Below are 15,737 nucleotides of genomic sequence, written 5' to 3' on the forward strand. Positions count from 1 at the left end.
TGAGTGAAGAAGTTTCTCCTCATCTCGGTCCTAAATGGTTTACCCATATCCTTAGACTGTGACCCCTGGTTCTGGACTTCCCCAACATCGGGAACATTCTTCCTGCATCTAACGTATCTAATCCTGTCAGAATTTTATATGCTATGAGATCCCCTCTCATTCTTCTAAATGCCAGTGAATATAAGCCTAGTCGATCCAGTCTTTCTTCATATGTCAGTCATGCCATCCCGGGAATCAGTCTGGTGAACCTTTGCTACACTCCCTCAGTAGCAAGAATGTCCTTCTTCAGATTAGGAGACCAAAACTGTGCACAATATTCAAGGTGTGGCCTCACCAAGGCCCTGTACAACTGCAGGAAGACCTCCCTGCTCCTATACTCAAATCCTCTCGCTATGAAGGCCAACGTACCATTTGCCTTCTTCACCGCCTGCTGTACCTGCATGCCGAACTTTCAATGACTGATGTACCATGACACCCAGGTATTGTTGCATCTCCCCTTTTCCTAATCTGTCACCATTCAGGTAATATTCTGCCTTCGTGTTTTTGCCACCAAAGTGGATAACCTCACATTTATCTACATTATACTGCATCTGCCATGCATTTATTTGCCCACTCACCTAACCTGTCCAAGTCACCCTGCAGCCTCTTAGCATCCTCCTCACAGCTCACACCGCCACCCAGCTTAGTGTCATCTGCAAACTTTGAGTTCATTTTATCAAAAATAATATTTTAAGGTATGCTGTACACCTGTGAATTTTATCATTTAGCAGCTGAATGGAAGACAATCATATCTCAGGGCAGAAAATCAGAGTAATCAAATCAACCATCAGAAAGCAAATGGCCCTTCTGGCTTTCATCGAAATGATGAGCACCAGCGCAAAGGAGCCTCTGCTAAACCGGTAGGAAAGATGTTAACTACTGTCATGTATTCAACTGTCATTGTAACCCATGTATAAACTGACCTAAGTTGTACACCATGAGAATACTGACCACTAGGTGGTGAACTTGTGGGAGACACTCCTAACCTGGACTTTTAGGTATAAAAGGGGAAGCTCCACCCACCTTCATCACTTCAGTGCTGGCTAATAAAGGTTACTGGTCACAGAGTGACCTTCACTCAAGTATGGGCCTCATGTGCATTTGTACTGTATAGTAAGACATATTATTGCAGACGAGAAACTGGGATTTAAACCACGTGAGCATGGCCACTAGCAGCACAGACGAGAGGTACTGTGTTGGTGATGATTGGGACGATTTTATTGAGAGACTACAGCAAAGTTTCGTCACTAAGGAATGGCTGGGACAGGATTCGGCCGACAAACGCAGGGCTCATCTCCTGACGGTTTGTGGATCCAGAACGTGCTCCCTGATGAAGGACCTTCTAGTGCCAGAGAAGCCGGCGGACAAGACTTTTGAAGAGCTCAGTAAGTTGATCGGGGAACACTTTAAACTGGCGAGCAGCATACACATGGCGAGATACCGGTTTTATGCGCACCGGCAGCGAGAAGGGCAAAGCTTTCCAGACTTCGTGGCAGACCTCCGACGACTGGCGAGCCTATGTAAGTTCCCAGATGCATGCAGAGCAGAGATGCTGCGAGACTTTTTTTTTTATTGAGGGCATGGGGCACGCCGGGGTTTTCAGGAAACTGATTGAGACCAAAGACATGACCCTGGAAATGGTGGCTTTGAGGGCCCAGACATTTATCTCAGGGGAGGAAGAGACCAGAATGATGTATGACAAAAATCTTGGTTTAAATGCAGCAAATGGACAGGGAGTCAACATTGTTAACCCGGCACACACTTCTCCGGGCAGACACGGGCAATCGGACATGCCTGAGCATGTAGTCGAACCCAAAGGGAGAATTCAACAGAGACAATGGTGGTACTACTTAAACCCATTATTTGGTAGTGCATGCAAATCTTTATTTAAAAAAAAGTGATAGTGAATTCTATGCTCCCTGTGCTGCTTTTCCTCTACCCCTCCTGCAAGCACACATGCAGAAGCAGAAACTGTGCTGCATTTGACCTAGATAGTGATAATGGAACATTTTTGCTGTGTTTTAGCAGTCAGCCCTCCAATATTGTATGCACTGGTGTGAAATATCCACTTCCCAAATTGGCAGTCCTTGTCTCTCTTGTACATTTACAACCACCATTGAATTGAGCTTTACCATTCTCCTTTAGTTGACCCTGGATGTGAGTTCTAGCATCAAATAGCCAATCATTTGGTACTTATTGGTGAACTCACTCAAGGCCACAGTGATGGCTATGAGAAATGGAAATGTCACTCTGGTGTGGTAGAAGGTAACGCAACTGATTTGGGAAATAATCGTTTTATAGTGGTTAACCCTATGTGCTCATTGAACATTACCACCGAGTCAACATACTTGTTCCAATCAGTCGTTATGTACTGTTGAATACAGAATGGAATTCCAAAATGAACACTAGTTTTTATTTTTCCTTACGGCAATTGATTTACTACTTGAGCTGAACTCTGTTTTATTGATATTATAGGGCCAGTTGAAACCTGATGAATTCTCCAATGTTTGGCAGTCCTTACAGAGCAATTTTGGAATTTCTACCCTCCCCATGCAGAGCAATTCTCGCACTGCAGATTTAGCCTGCAAACCCTCTTTGGTTTGGCAAGAAAAGGTAAGCATTATTGTAATGTCAATTTTAAATGAGCAATGTTTGGCATACTTTAACTGCAGATAGGAACAGGAGTAGGCCATACAGCGCCTCGAGCCTGCTTCACCATTCAATAAGATCATGGCTGATCTGATCATGGACTCAGCTCCACTTCCCTGCCCGCTCCCCATAACCCTTTATCGTTTGAAGGGTGCAAAATTCGTGGGAACCTCCCCCACCCCACCACCAGTGTTTGGACTCAATTTGCAAGGAAATTTAATTTGGAACTATCTACCAGAATGTTTGAAATCCTAAAGTACACATGGAAGAAACTACGAACTTTAATCGAATTTGGGATTTTATTTAATTGAATTTGGGATTTTACGAGATAAATTTAGTCTGTGTGGGCAGAGCTCGAGAACTGAAGGATGACTATCCTACAAAGAAACCAGTTTGAGTATTGAAGCTGTCTGGGGTATTGAAACTAAAGTAAATTATCTGTAGAATTATGGATACTCGAAAATCCTTCTCCACAGGAGACATTAACATAGCAACAATTAACCCAGAGATAGCTAACCATCAGCCTGAATCTGGAAAGCCATTTCAGCATATGCATAACAAACAAAGGCCCATCCAGCCCACATGAAAAAAATCCAAGCACAAACAGACATTGCAAATACCAAGCTAATATTTCCATCAAGAAACAGATTTAGAAGATCGACACACCCGAGACAAGTTAACATTTTAATGAGCCCGCCAAAATATGACAAAGAAATACCAAGCTGCCCAAAAATTAAACAAAGAATCCGGGCTGATTTGGCGCGAAGAATAGAACAGCTCCAACAGTATAACTGGGCCCTGCTTTAACAAAGGGTATGCTATGCAGTTACTACTGCCTCAGAAGACACTGCAAGGGACGCTTAGCATCAAGAAGGGAGAGAGACCACCGCCACAGTTGTAACTAACTTCTCCAGCCTCGACGTCCTGAAATCGGAAAAGGAAGAACATCACCATCGCGGCAGCAACCGACCACAGCCAACATGGTACCACCAAAAGCACCGCGATTGACCAAATTCGAAACAAAATTCCACAAGGAAGAAACCGAAGAATCGAAAGTTTCCACTCTACAACTCTTTTTGAGGACACAAAATAAACATTAGTTCAAGTGCCCCCCAATCTGGGGGACCACTCTACAACCTCGGCCTGACTACCAACAGGTGAAAACATTACCTAAAGAAACTGTAAACCTATTTCTAACGAAAGAAAACGGGTACTGACCCCGTAAGTCCAAAACACGCTCTACAGCATCAGCAGACACCACCCAACTGAAGATTGAGTGAAGTAAGAAGTCTTCTCCAACATTCGGAGTACGGCAAGCAGAACCTATAGAATCCAGCAAACCCCGAAATCGTGAACTACCACTGACTGACCATAAAGGATTGGTAAGCATAGTCCCTGCCTGCCCTGGAGTCTAATCTAGTCAGTGTTAGGTATTGGGAGGTGTATTATTCACTGTAACCCCTTTGAATGTGTGATGTACTGTTCTTTATTAGAGTAATTGTAAGTTTGACATTATATTTTCTTGTCTTTAATAAAATCAACGTTCTTTTGCACCAAACCAGTTGTCTCTTGCACTTCATCACATCCCCCAAATAAATCCAGAGTCGAGAACCCAGGGAGTGGGTCAGAGTTGAACCTGACCCCACACACCACCCCTTACACGTTTAAGAAACTGTCTATTTCTGTCTTAAATTTATTCAATGTCCCAGTTTCCACAGCTCTCCGAGGCAGAAAATTCCACAGATTTACAACCGAGAGAAGAAATTTCTCCTAATTTCAGTTTTAAATGGGCGGCTCCTTATTCTAAGATCATGCCCTCTAGTTCTAGTCTCCCCCATCAGTGGAAACATCCTCTCTGCATCCTTGTCAAGCCCTCTCATAATCTTATACATTTCGATAAGATCACCTCTCATTCTTCTGAATTCCAATGAGTAGAGGCCTACTCAACCTTTCCTCATAAGTCAACACCTTCATCTCCGGAATCAACCGAGTGAACTTTCTCTGAACTGCCTCCAAAGCGAGTATATCCTTTCGTAAATATAGAAACCAAACTGCATGCAGTATTCCAGGTGTGGCCTCACCAATACCCTGTATAGCTGTAGCAAGACTTCCCTGCTTTTATACTCCATCCCCTTTGCAATAAAGGCCAATATTCCATTGGCCTTCCTGATTACTTGTACCTGCATACTATCCTTTTGTGTTTCATGCACAAGTACCCCCAGGTGCTGCTGTACTGCAGCACTTTGCAATCTTTCTCCATTTAAATAATAACTTGCTCTTGGATTTTTTTTCTGCCAAAATGCATGACCTCATACTTTCCAACATTATACTCCAGCTGCCAAATTTTTGCCCACTCACTTAGCCTATGTCCTTTTGCAGATTTTTTTGTGTCCTCACACAATGCTTTTCCTCCCATCTTTGTATCGTCAGCAAACTTGGCTATGTTACACTCAGTCCCTTCTTCTAAGTCGTTAATATAGATTGTAAATAGTTGGGGTCCCAGCACTGATGCCTGCGGCACCCCACTAGTTACTGATTGCCAACCAGAGAATGAACCATTTAACCCGACTCTTTGTTTTCTGTTAGTTAGCCAATCCTCTATCCAGGCTAATATATTACCCCCAACTCCATGAACTTTTATCTTGTGCAGTAACCTTTTATGTGGCACCTTGTCAAATGCCTTCTGGAAGTCCAAATACACCACATCCACTGGTTCCCCTTTATCCACCCTGTTCGTTACATCCTCAAGGAATTCCAGCAAATTTGTCAAACATGACTTCCCCGACATAAATCCATGCTGACTCTGCCTGACCAAATTTTGCTTTTCCAAATGTCCTGCTACTGCTTCTTTAATAATGGACTCCAACATTTTGCCAACCAGATGTTAGGCTAACGGTCTATAGTTTCCTGCTTTTTGTCTGCATCCTTTTTTTTAAAAAAATAGTCGTTACATTTGCAGTTTTCAAATCTGCTGGGACCTCCCCAGAATCCAGGGAATTTTGGTAAATTACAACCAATGCATCCAGTCCCTGCCACTACTAAGACCCTAGGATGCAAGCCATCAGATCCAGGGGATTTATCTGCCTTTAGTTCCATTATCTTATGTTGGGTAAAAATCTAAAATAAGTGTGATTTACTGTCCTTGAACCACAATTTTGCACAATAATCTTGGGAGATATTGAAAATATAATTTGGGAGTTTCTCAGCACTGTTAATCACCCACCCTAGTCATTAGATGCAGGTTAAATCTAGAAAAGATGATCATTCGACATGAAATTCAGATGTAGAAAAATCCCATAGACTGCCTTGACCTTATAGCTTGGCTGCAATGTAAAATGACTGTCCATTGTCACTAAAATTACTCAGTCTCTTAAATCCTGTTGACAAGAGAATTGTGTTTTAAATTATATTGTCAGCTGTTTAATGAAACATAGGAATAGGAGTAGGCCCTTCAGCCCCTCGAGCCTCTTCCAACAATTAGACCACGGCTGATCTGTATCTTAATTCCATCTACCCACCTTGATTCCATCTCCTTTAGTACCTTTGCCTAACAAAAATCTATCAATCTCAGTTTTGAACTTTTAAATTGACCTAGCCTCTAGTTTTTTGGGGGAAAATAGAGTTCCAGATTTCTACGACCCTTTGTGTGAAGGAGTGCTTTCTGACATCATCCTTGACTGGTCAACTCTGATTTTAAGGTTATGGCCAACTTTCCCTCTAAGCTGCACAGTCGTGCAGTGCTCTGTCGGTCCCGCACAGCCCGGAACGGCTGTTCCAATGTTAAATTTCACACATGCGCGAAACTGTGAATGGGCAAAAAAAAAAAAGAGGGGGAAACATTGGTTATGGCCCCTTCAATTGGGGGTTGGGGGGGAAACAAGACATGCACAATCCAGGATTGTGCAGCAATTCACAAATGGAATTTAGAACTTTTTAAGCTGTAGAAATAGCATAATAGTTTAGCCCATAAGTTGTTTGAAGAGGGAAAAATGATCCCATTTCAACTGGCAAGTTAATTTTCCTTCACCCCCTTAGGTCCATTGTTCCTTTCCACAACCTAGAGGGTAGACAATATATTCTGAAGTCATTGTTTGCACAGTGCCAAAATAACCATGTATTTTCCACTTTTTCAACTGCTAAAGATTGGAAATTACTAATGTGAGGGCGAGGTGGGGGGAGGAAAGAGAGCGAGCGAGAAAGTGAGCAAGAGAGAGAGCGAGTGAGAGTGAGAGTGAGAGTAGAGGACCAAACAAGTTGTAAAAATTATAAAATCATTTAGTAAAATAGTTACACAGAATTTGTACCCAACTCCCTGACAGGGCACTACACATGTATTAGTTTCCTGGGGTTAAATTACACACTGCACAATAAGTAAATGCACAAGTATAAGGGTCCAGATAAAATTTCAATGCACTGAGCCATTGAACATGAAATTGAGGAACATAGTAAATACTCGGAAACCTTGATCTTAATCCTCCTTTTCTCCACGTTGTTACAAATTATGAAACGATAGAACAAAGTCAACATCACATATTGAACACTTGTAACAAAATGCTTTATTTGTAATATTGAGCTTGTCTATACACGTCAGCAGAAAGTGCAACATTGAATTGTACTGTTTTGTTATTAGTCAGTAAATTCTCCATTGTTTAATACATAAAATGTAAAAAGTCCACATTTGTCAATAAATATGATTAATGTGCCATCACCTTCCTTTCACTGTACATTTTTAAAGCAGTGTGATCCATAGGGAAAGGCTTTAATACAACATTAAGAGCACTCATAAAAGCAATACAATTTTAACATTGATAAACATTAAAAGGTTTTTGTGTCACAAGTAGATAAAATACTTGAAGTATTCTAAAACAAAAAAATTACAAGTAAATGCATAGAACCTACAAATCAGGCAGTAAATCATTTTTGAAATTCTCCGGTTTCTAAAAAAAACAATCTTAAAGCACTTTCTACAACATCTACACCAGCAGTTGAATTTTTCTTTAGTCGTATAAAATACGTTGCTTTACATGTACACATCAAGCTTTTGGTATTTTAACTGTGCAATGAACATAATTAAGTGTATTGAATAAAAATTTTAATTTACATGAAATTTATAAAAACAAGCATGGTCACACATGTTGATGGGATATTGCATTTAGGGGAGACAGATGTTCCCTGCACGACTGATGGCAATTCACAAGGTATCGGCAGATGTGGACAAATATAGGGCATCAGATGACATTAAAAACTGACCTGGAATACCTTTTAAAAAATGAATCACAATTAAAATTCAGTTAACACACTTTCAATTACAGTATTAAACCTATTTCAGTACAGCTAGAAAGGATATTTCTTGAAAATATTTCAACATGTCAAAGCACAGGTACTATGTTTTAGCAATGTAAACCCCCAAAATACAAGCGACATTTGCTGTTTTGATAAAATGGGTATTAAAATAAAACTTCAGTTGCATCAAACTCCAGACCATTTAGGTGAATGAAGTATCTAAATTTTTGGATCGTAAAGATTAAATTCCACCAATATCCGACATGAAGTACAAGATAACTGGACTCAACAACTACTGTCCAGCTTATTTCAAAATTAAGCAATGCCACTCATATACGAGAGATAGACAGAAAAGAAACAAAGCAAAGACTAGGAAAGAAGCAAAGTTAAGAAACAGTACAATATTAATGCACAGCGCAATACTTTTTAGTACAACACAAGGTCTGGACATGGTCCTATTCTTTTATTGGTTTAGTTACACAAGAAGGAACCTAAAAGAAAAAACCCTTTTATGGCATGAGTACAGTGTTGTCATAAGAGATGGTCAGCTTGAAGAATCTATCTACAGAAGCAATTACCCATTACTAGTAATATTGCCTCAATTTATATTTCTAAACAATTATTTTGACGCATTTTGTTAAGAAAAATAAGCTAACAGTGACATAATCCATTGGGAGCCCCAAGGAGCCCCAAGGAGCCCATCCACACTAACACTAGTTACTTGGAACTGCTGTTTACAGATTGTGGGCCACTTTCAAATAACTGGCTTAATTAAGCTAAATAAATCATTTTATCCAGATGACGCCTGAAGAAATTTGTTCAGGATTGCAGAGTGTTTTCGATGTAAAACGAAGAACAATTTGCCAAGGAAAACGAGAGTTACATATGCCCTATCTTTAAAAGTGGATTTTTAGCAAGTTTCAGAATACTGCACATAAACTTATATTCCACAGTTTCATCCATAACACCCCGCCCAAAAATAAAAGAATTCAAAAGAAACTCATAACTTTTTGCATCAAGGTAGACTACAAAATGGAAGCAATTAAACGTAGGGCTAGGGTTTCTGGCTATTGACAATGAAAGGGAAGAAAAAACTCAAGGTTCCGCCTCAAGCCAAATCCAAAACCAATTTATTATAAAGAAAAACTATTACAATTTTTGTAACTCACATAACAAAAACATTAATTAAAAATCATAAAATGTGGCTACTCTTGCCACAAATAAGGCTTCCATATTATTCACCATCAATAGTACAAGTAAGTTATGATCAGCCTCACAAGTGGGAATGATAGTCCTATCGCAGGAAGCTCTGGGTGAATCATTTATGAGATGAGCGTTGCAAATTTCACATTGATTTGTAAGATTGTTTGTGGCTGTTAAAATGGCGATAAGCCAAGTGATGTCAGTGCATTTGCAATTGTGGAAGTTTTATTTCCACAATGCTCGTTCCAAACCTAGCAGGTAGGCAACAGTAAATATTTTGGCGTAGAATACATAATTTATACCTGAAAATGAGATATCCAGTTCCAGACAATTATCAAGAATCAAGTGTTGTGCACAATTAATATAGTCTGTACTTTTAAAAAAAAAATTACATAGTTTTAACTTTTTATTATGCTCTCTTTTAATCCAATTTTATTGGATTTTAATGTTGATCGCTCTTGCAGACCAGGCAGTATGTTATCTATCTGCCTTCTTGGCCAGATCACACTTGAGACAGGTAGCAGGAGGGCCACAAGAGTAGCATGGATGATGGCTAGTCCTACAATTTGTCCTCTAAGTGTGAAAACACCAGGTCTTCTTGATCGTATGGACCGTGAAGTATTACGGTTCTAATGAGTCTCCCAAAATAGAACTCAAAATACTGAGTGACTGAATAATTCAAATAATAGATGGTCACTGGTACGATGAAATCTTTTGTATAAACCTTATACGGTCTAGTCAAGTGTTTATTGGAAGTTGTGCTGAAGTACGGAAACAGTCGATGATTTAAAAAAAATCAGGTACATTACTTCTATATTTCAACCAAACTGCGGACCTCGGAAGACAGAGTAAGATACTTGAGCTGTTATTGCAAATAGAAAACAAATGTAATTCAGATCAATAAAAACAGCAGTGTTTTATGGCCTTTACCAGAAGCTAGTCACAATTGGCGGATTTAAGCATGGAAAAGGAACTTTGCAGCACTCATCTTTCATTGACCTGATTTAAATTAAGAGTGATGGATGGGAAGATCCCAAAAAACACATTCAGTTTAAATGCGTGGGATAAAGAGCACCGTCTCTTTTATGACAAAAGAATCTATGAGCCCATCGGCTTTCAGTGGAGTTTTAGCCTACAGACAATATTAATGATCATAATTTGAAAATTTAGTAAAGCATGTCACTGAATGAATACAAGAAAAATGCAACATTGAATGTCAAGACTATTCAGAAAAAAACTGCCGTATGAAATTCAACTTCAAAAACGGCATAATTTGATTCACCTTAACTACTGGGGCAGTCGAGATGCTCCAAAATTGACAGCTAGTTTCCTCTGCTTGCGTTTACCAGAAGAACCTGTCGTTTGCTGTTGCTGTCCATGGGGTTGAATGGGGCTCTGTACAATTGTTTTATCCTGGGGTTCAAGAGGTGTTCGACCAGACTGAAAACAGTTTCTTGAGGTGCCAGCAGCAGGATACCCAGGTGATGTTGCGTTAGAAAACTCCATTGCAGTTACTGGTTGATTCAGCTTTTGTGGAATAGAATTATTGAATTCCTTGTCATTATAAGTCTTATTGAAGGTTGTCCTCCTCTTAGTGACCTTTTAAATAAGAAAAATGCTTGCTAATACTATACAACAAAATGTTCAGTGACAAATAAATACAATTACTTATCTTGTAGGGTCTTTACTCTGCTCATGGAAGCAATACTCCACAAATCAAACCCAGATTACCAATTGGGAGAATCATACAAGATAATGCCATTAAAGGTGTTTGATATAAGAACTGCAGCAAAACACAGGTGACTTCCCCTTTCATATTTTGGGTGTGCGAGAAAGAGCAAGGTATTTATTTAACTCCTTTCATATCGTTAGGAGACTACTTTTAACGTGTACTCACTTTTTTTTATCATCAAGTGTGGCTTCCAATTTGCACAGCGCAGTCCCACAAAATGCAAATCAGACATGTGACAAATGGACCTGTTTTGGTGGTGTTAATTGAGGGATGGTTGTTAGCCAAGACACTGGAAGAACTATCCTGCTCTTTTTCGCCACGAGTCTTTTACAACCATAGGTAGATGGGTCCCCAATCTAACACCTAATCTAAAAGATGGCATCTATGACAATGCAGCATTTCCTCAGTACTGAAGTGTCAGCTAGATGGTGTGAAGGTGGAGTGGAGCTCAAACCCACAAATTTGTGGAATTACTGAGCCAAGCTAACCACATACTCCTTGATTCCATACCCCAAGAGAAATAAGGAAAGTATTTACTTATACCAGTTGCATGTATAGTGATCACCACACGCCAACTTTCCAAAAGGGAATAGATGGATCTTGGCTGGAAAGGTGTATATTGGAAATTACATTCAAAGGATAAAGATTCGGAAAACGTCAGCACAATCCACAGTTCGACAAACTACAATAATGCTCAATACAATCTTCAGAAAGATGTTAGATGAAGTTCATTACTATACTGCCAGTTAAAAACCTTTGAAATTGGCCCAGGATATAACCACTGACACAATCAAATGGATTTTATAGTTCACACTTGAGTAGTTTACACCCCATTTTGCATATACTCTTGGAGCTCTAAGCAGAAATTTACAAAAGATTACCAAATATTATTGGACAGACTCTCACCCCTGCCTCCAATTTTGCACTTTAGGACTACCTGTACTGATTTGAAATCATAAAATAGCTGACAATTAGACTTTTCCTTTTAAATTAGAATAACTAAAGAGTGTTTATAATATATTTTTTATAAAAATAGTCCACAATTCTTACACCACTCTTTCTGGAACACAGGGTCAGTTGGTAATATTCTTAATTCCATGTTGTGATGATTATGGCCCTAAGTCCCACTCTAGGCCTTAAACACATAATCTAGGCTGACAATTCAATGTAGTACTGAGAGAGCGAGGTCTCAACAGAGGTGCTGTCTTTGGATGAAATGCTAAAGCGAGGCCCTGTCTTTCTGTTGAGGCAAACGTTAAAAATCCCATGGCACTATTTCAAGAAGGGAGTTGTTCCAATATCCTGGCCAATATACTTCCTTCAAACACCGCCAAAAAAAAACCGAATTATTGACCTCGCTGTTGTTCACCTACATGGCAGCACCATTACAAAATGTAATTTGTTGCAAGTTAAAGTGTTTCAGGATGTCTCGAGAGATGTGATAAGGTTAAAAAAGAACTGAAGCATCACTAAAATGAAATCTGATACTTAGAGGGGAATTTTAACTCACACCCCCACCCAACAGAAACTGGGTGGGGAGCAGTTAAAATGGAGCAGATCAATTACCCGCTCCGTTCCCACTCCATGGGGATTTTAACACCGGCACTTTGGTGTGGATGATGTGCCTGGCATCCTATTGCGTCAGGTATATGATTACATGAATTAAACAAGATGGTTTTTCAAATTCAGCTGTTGGGATATCAAGTAGAAAAAGGAGAATATTACTATGCTTAGTCTTTTCATCTGTGATCTCAATTTACAATATACAATATACATTAACGATTTAGATGAAGGAATTGAATGTAATATCACCAAGTTTGCAGATGACACTAAGCTGGGTGGCGGTGTGAGTTGTGAGGAGGACGCTAAGAGGCTGCAGGGTGACTTGGACAGGTTGGTGAGTGGACAAATGAATGGCAGATGCAGTATAATGTGGATAAATGTGAGGTTATCCACTTTGGTGGCAAAAACACGAAGGCAGATTATCTGAATGGCGGCAGATTAGGAAAAGGGGAGGTGCAACAAGACCTGGGTGTCATGGAACATCAGTCATTGAAAGTTGGCATACAGCAGGCGGTGAAGGTTGGCCTTCATAGCTAGGGGATTTAAGTATAGGAGCAGGGAGGCCTTACTGCAGTTGTACAGGGCCTTGGTGAGGCCTCACCTGGAATACTGTGTTCAGTAATGGTCTCCTAATCTGAGGAAGGACGTTCTTGCTATTGAGAGAGTGCAGTGAAGGCTCACCAGACTGATTCCCGGAATGGCAGGACTGACATATGAGGAGGGACTGGATCGACTGGGCCTGTATTCACTGGAGTTTAGAAGGATGAGAGGGGATCTCATAGAAACATAAAATTCTGACGGGACTGGACAAGTCAGATGCAGGAACAATGTTCCCGATGTTGGGGAAATCCAGAACCAGGGGACACAGTCTAAGGATAAGGGGTAAGCCATTTAGGACTGAGATGAGGTGATACTTCTTCACTCAAAGAGCTGTTAACCTGTGGAATTCCCTGCCGCAGTGTGTTGTTGATGCCAGTTCATTGGATATATTCAAGAGGGAGTTAGATATGGCCCTTATGGCTAAAGGGATCAAGGGGTATGGAGGGAAAACAGAAAAGGGGTAATGAGGTGAATGACCAGCCATGATCTTATTGAATGGTGGTGCAGGCCGAATGGCCTACTCCTGCACCTATTTTCTATGTTACTATGGCGTCAAGTTTCGGGCCGTGCCTAGAACGGCGCAGCCCCGCGAGTCACGCCTGAATTCTGCGCTTAAAACCGCGCCTAAAACTTACCTCCCCTCTGCTGGAACGTTCCATGCCCTTGCCGCAGCTCTGCACAAGCTGTGGGAGGCGGAGTCAGGTCCCGGTGCAGAAAACAGTGCCGGGACCGCTGCACGTGCACGCATGTGCAGTAGCTCCAGGCTGCCGAGGCTTTGTGGGAGGGTTCTGAATAATTGCTGCACCTTGCCCTGTCCGAATGGGCTCACTGGGGTGCCGAAGATCGGATCGGGCCTCCCTCCTCTTCAGCTCCTGCTCTCTCTCCCCACCCCGCCCCCTCCACGTTCAGGTCCGCTGCCTCCCCCTCCTCCTCTTCCCTCCCCCTCCTCCTCCTCCCACCCCGCCTCTCCCCTCTTTTCCCCCACCCCTCGCTGTCAGAGACACTGACATAGAAAGAGAGAGAGAGAGACAGAGAGAGAGACAGAGAGAGAGAGAGAGAGAGAGACAGAGAGAGAGAGAGAGAGAGAGAGACACCAACAGAGAGAGAGAGAGAGACACCAACAGAGAGAGAGAGAGAGAGAGAGAGAGAGAGAGAGAGAGAGAGAGAGAGAGAGAGAGAGAGAGAGAGAGAGAGAGAGAGAGAGAGACTGGAGGTGGGGGGGTGGGGGGGGGCGGGCGCCCCAGCATGCTGTTGGAGGGCTCCCGGTGCTGCAGTCGGTGAGTAGAAACTTAATTTATTTATTGATTTTTAAATTTTTTTTGATTGATTTATTGGTTGATTTATTTATCATTTATTATTGATGATGGCTCTTTATTTGTAAAAGTGATGTGTTTCATGTTTGTAAACTTCCCTCCCTCCACCCCCACCCCCCCGCATCTCTCGTTCCCCACGCCTGATTTATAAATGTAGGCAAGGTTTTTCTGAGCGTACAAACATCTAGACTTACTCCATTCTAAGTTAGTTTGGTGTAAGTTTTCGCTGCCTAAACTTGCAAAGCAGGTGTAAGTGGCCGGACACGCCCCCTTTTGAAAATAAAAACTGTTCTAAAATGAAACTGTTCTAACTGACTAGAACTGGAGCAAACTAAATGCCGAGAATTGTCATTTCTAAGATACTCCATTCTAAACTAGTTGCTCCAAAAAAAAGGAGCAACTCAGGCCGAAACTTGACCCCTATGTTTCTCCCAAGTTTAAAAATATTTCTTCCTTCAGCTCTTCCCTACTCCAAAGACTGCAATTTTTTAAGCATGAAGACAACTTACCTGCAAAGGTACAAATTGATTGTGAGTGCCAATAAGTACTCCTCCAGGACAGATGTTCCCTGAATATGGGATCTGGAAGTTATTGTATAGCTGGGGAGGAATCAAAGTTGTCCAAGGCACAGGGCCATAACCATGAGGAGCTGCAGGCATCATACCACCTGAGATTTGAAATACGTTCAAATATTGTAAGATTGTTTAATATTTGGAAACATTTAAAGACAATTATCTTGGACTGTTCCCTTCCTCCAACATTAATTCCTATTTTAATTTCCAACAGTTCTGATTTCCATTTCATGTTTTCAACAGTTCTTTGTTTGATTTCATGCCATTTCCCACTCAAAGTGCTGATATGCTCAGCAAAGCATAGCCAAGTCACTCTTATTTCCTCTCCTATCTGTGTTTGCTCTGCTGCATTAAAGTTTGATGATTCTACCCCTTCCCTCCATTGAAAAAAAATCTATTGCAACATTTTCCCTGGACAAATGCATGACTTAGGGAAAGTTAGATGGGAGAAAGGACCAGTCTGCACCTAGTCGCCATGTAGTGCATTCCTATATGTCCCACTGTGCCATTAGATGATCCCGTAAACTCTCTCTTGAAAAACAGCTTTTCTTGGAACAAGCCAATCATAAAATGTAATGCATAATTTAAAAAAAACAAACACATTTTTATGTTTAATGATCTGTTAAAGCCAGCTTCGATGCAACAGACAAGGCAGAACGTAGAGGAGTAACAGGAGTTGAATAATTCTGCATGTGCAAAAACATTCCAAAAATCACAGAAAATAGTGGTGCTGAGGAACCTGCGGAAAGATAGAAAAAGGAGCAACCATAGATTGCAAGGCTT

At 40.9% G+C, this 15,737-nt stretch overlaps 1 protein-coding gene across 5 annotated transcripts in view; it reads right to left on the reverse strand.

Annotated features, from left to right (window-relative positions):
- Positions 1-7,857: 7,857 nt before the first annotated feature.
- The window catches only part of xrn1 (5'-3' exoribonuclease 1), a 130,481-nt gene continuing 122,601 nt past the window's right edge, over positions 7,858-15,737 (reverse strand). For 4 of the 5 annotated variants that reach the window (XM_070883655.1, XM_070883649.1, XM_070883648.1 and 1 more), the window contains 3 exons: positions 14,892-15,049; positions 10,457-10,773; positions 7,858-7,947 (listed from right to left, as the gene is read on the reverse strand). In XM_070883655.1, the coding sequence (XP_070739756.1) occupies positions 10,462-10,773; positions 14,892-15,049 (470 nt within the window). In that variant the 3' untranslated portion in view covers positions 7,858-7,947; positions 10,457-10,461. The remainder of the gene's footprint in view (positions 7,948-10,456; positions 10,774-14,891; positions 15,050-15,737) is intronic. The other variant, XM_070883654.1, reaches the window with a different exon arrangement.

The sequence above is a fragment of the Pristiophorus japonicus genome, chromosome 6, assembly GCF_044704955.1.
Source record: "Pristiophorus japonicus isolate sPriJap1 chromosome 6, sPriJap1.hap1, whole genome shotgun sequence".
Taxonomy (NCBI): Eukaryota; Metazoa; Chordata; class Chondrichthyes; family Pristiophoridae; genus Pristiophorus; species Pristiophorus japonicus.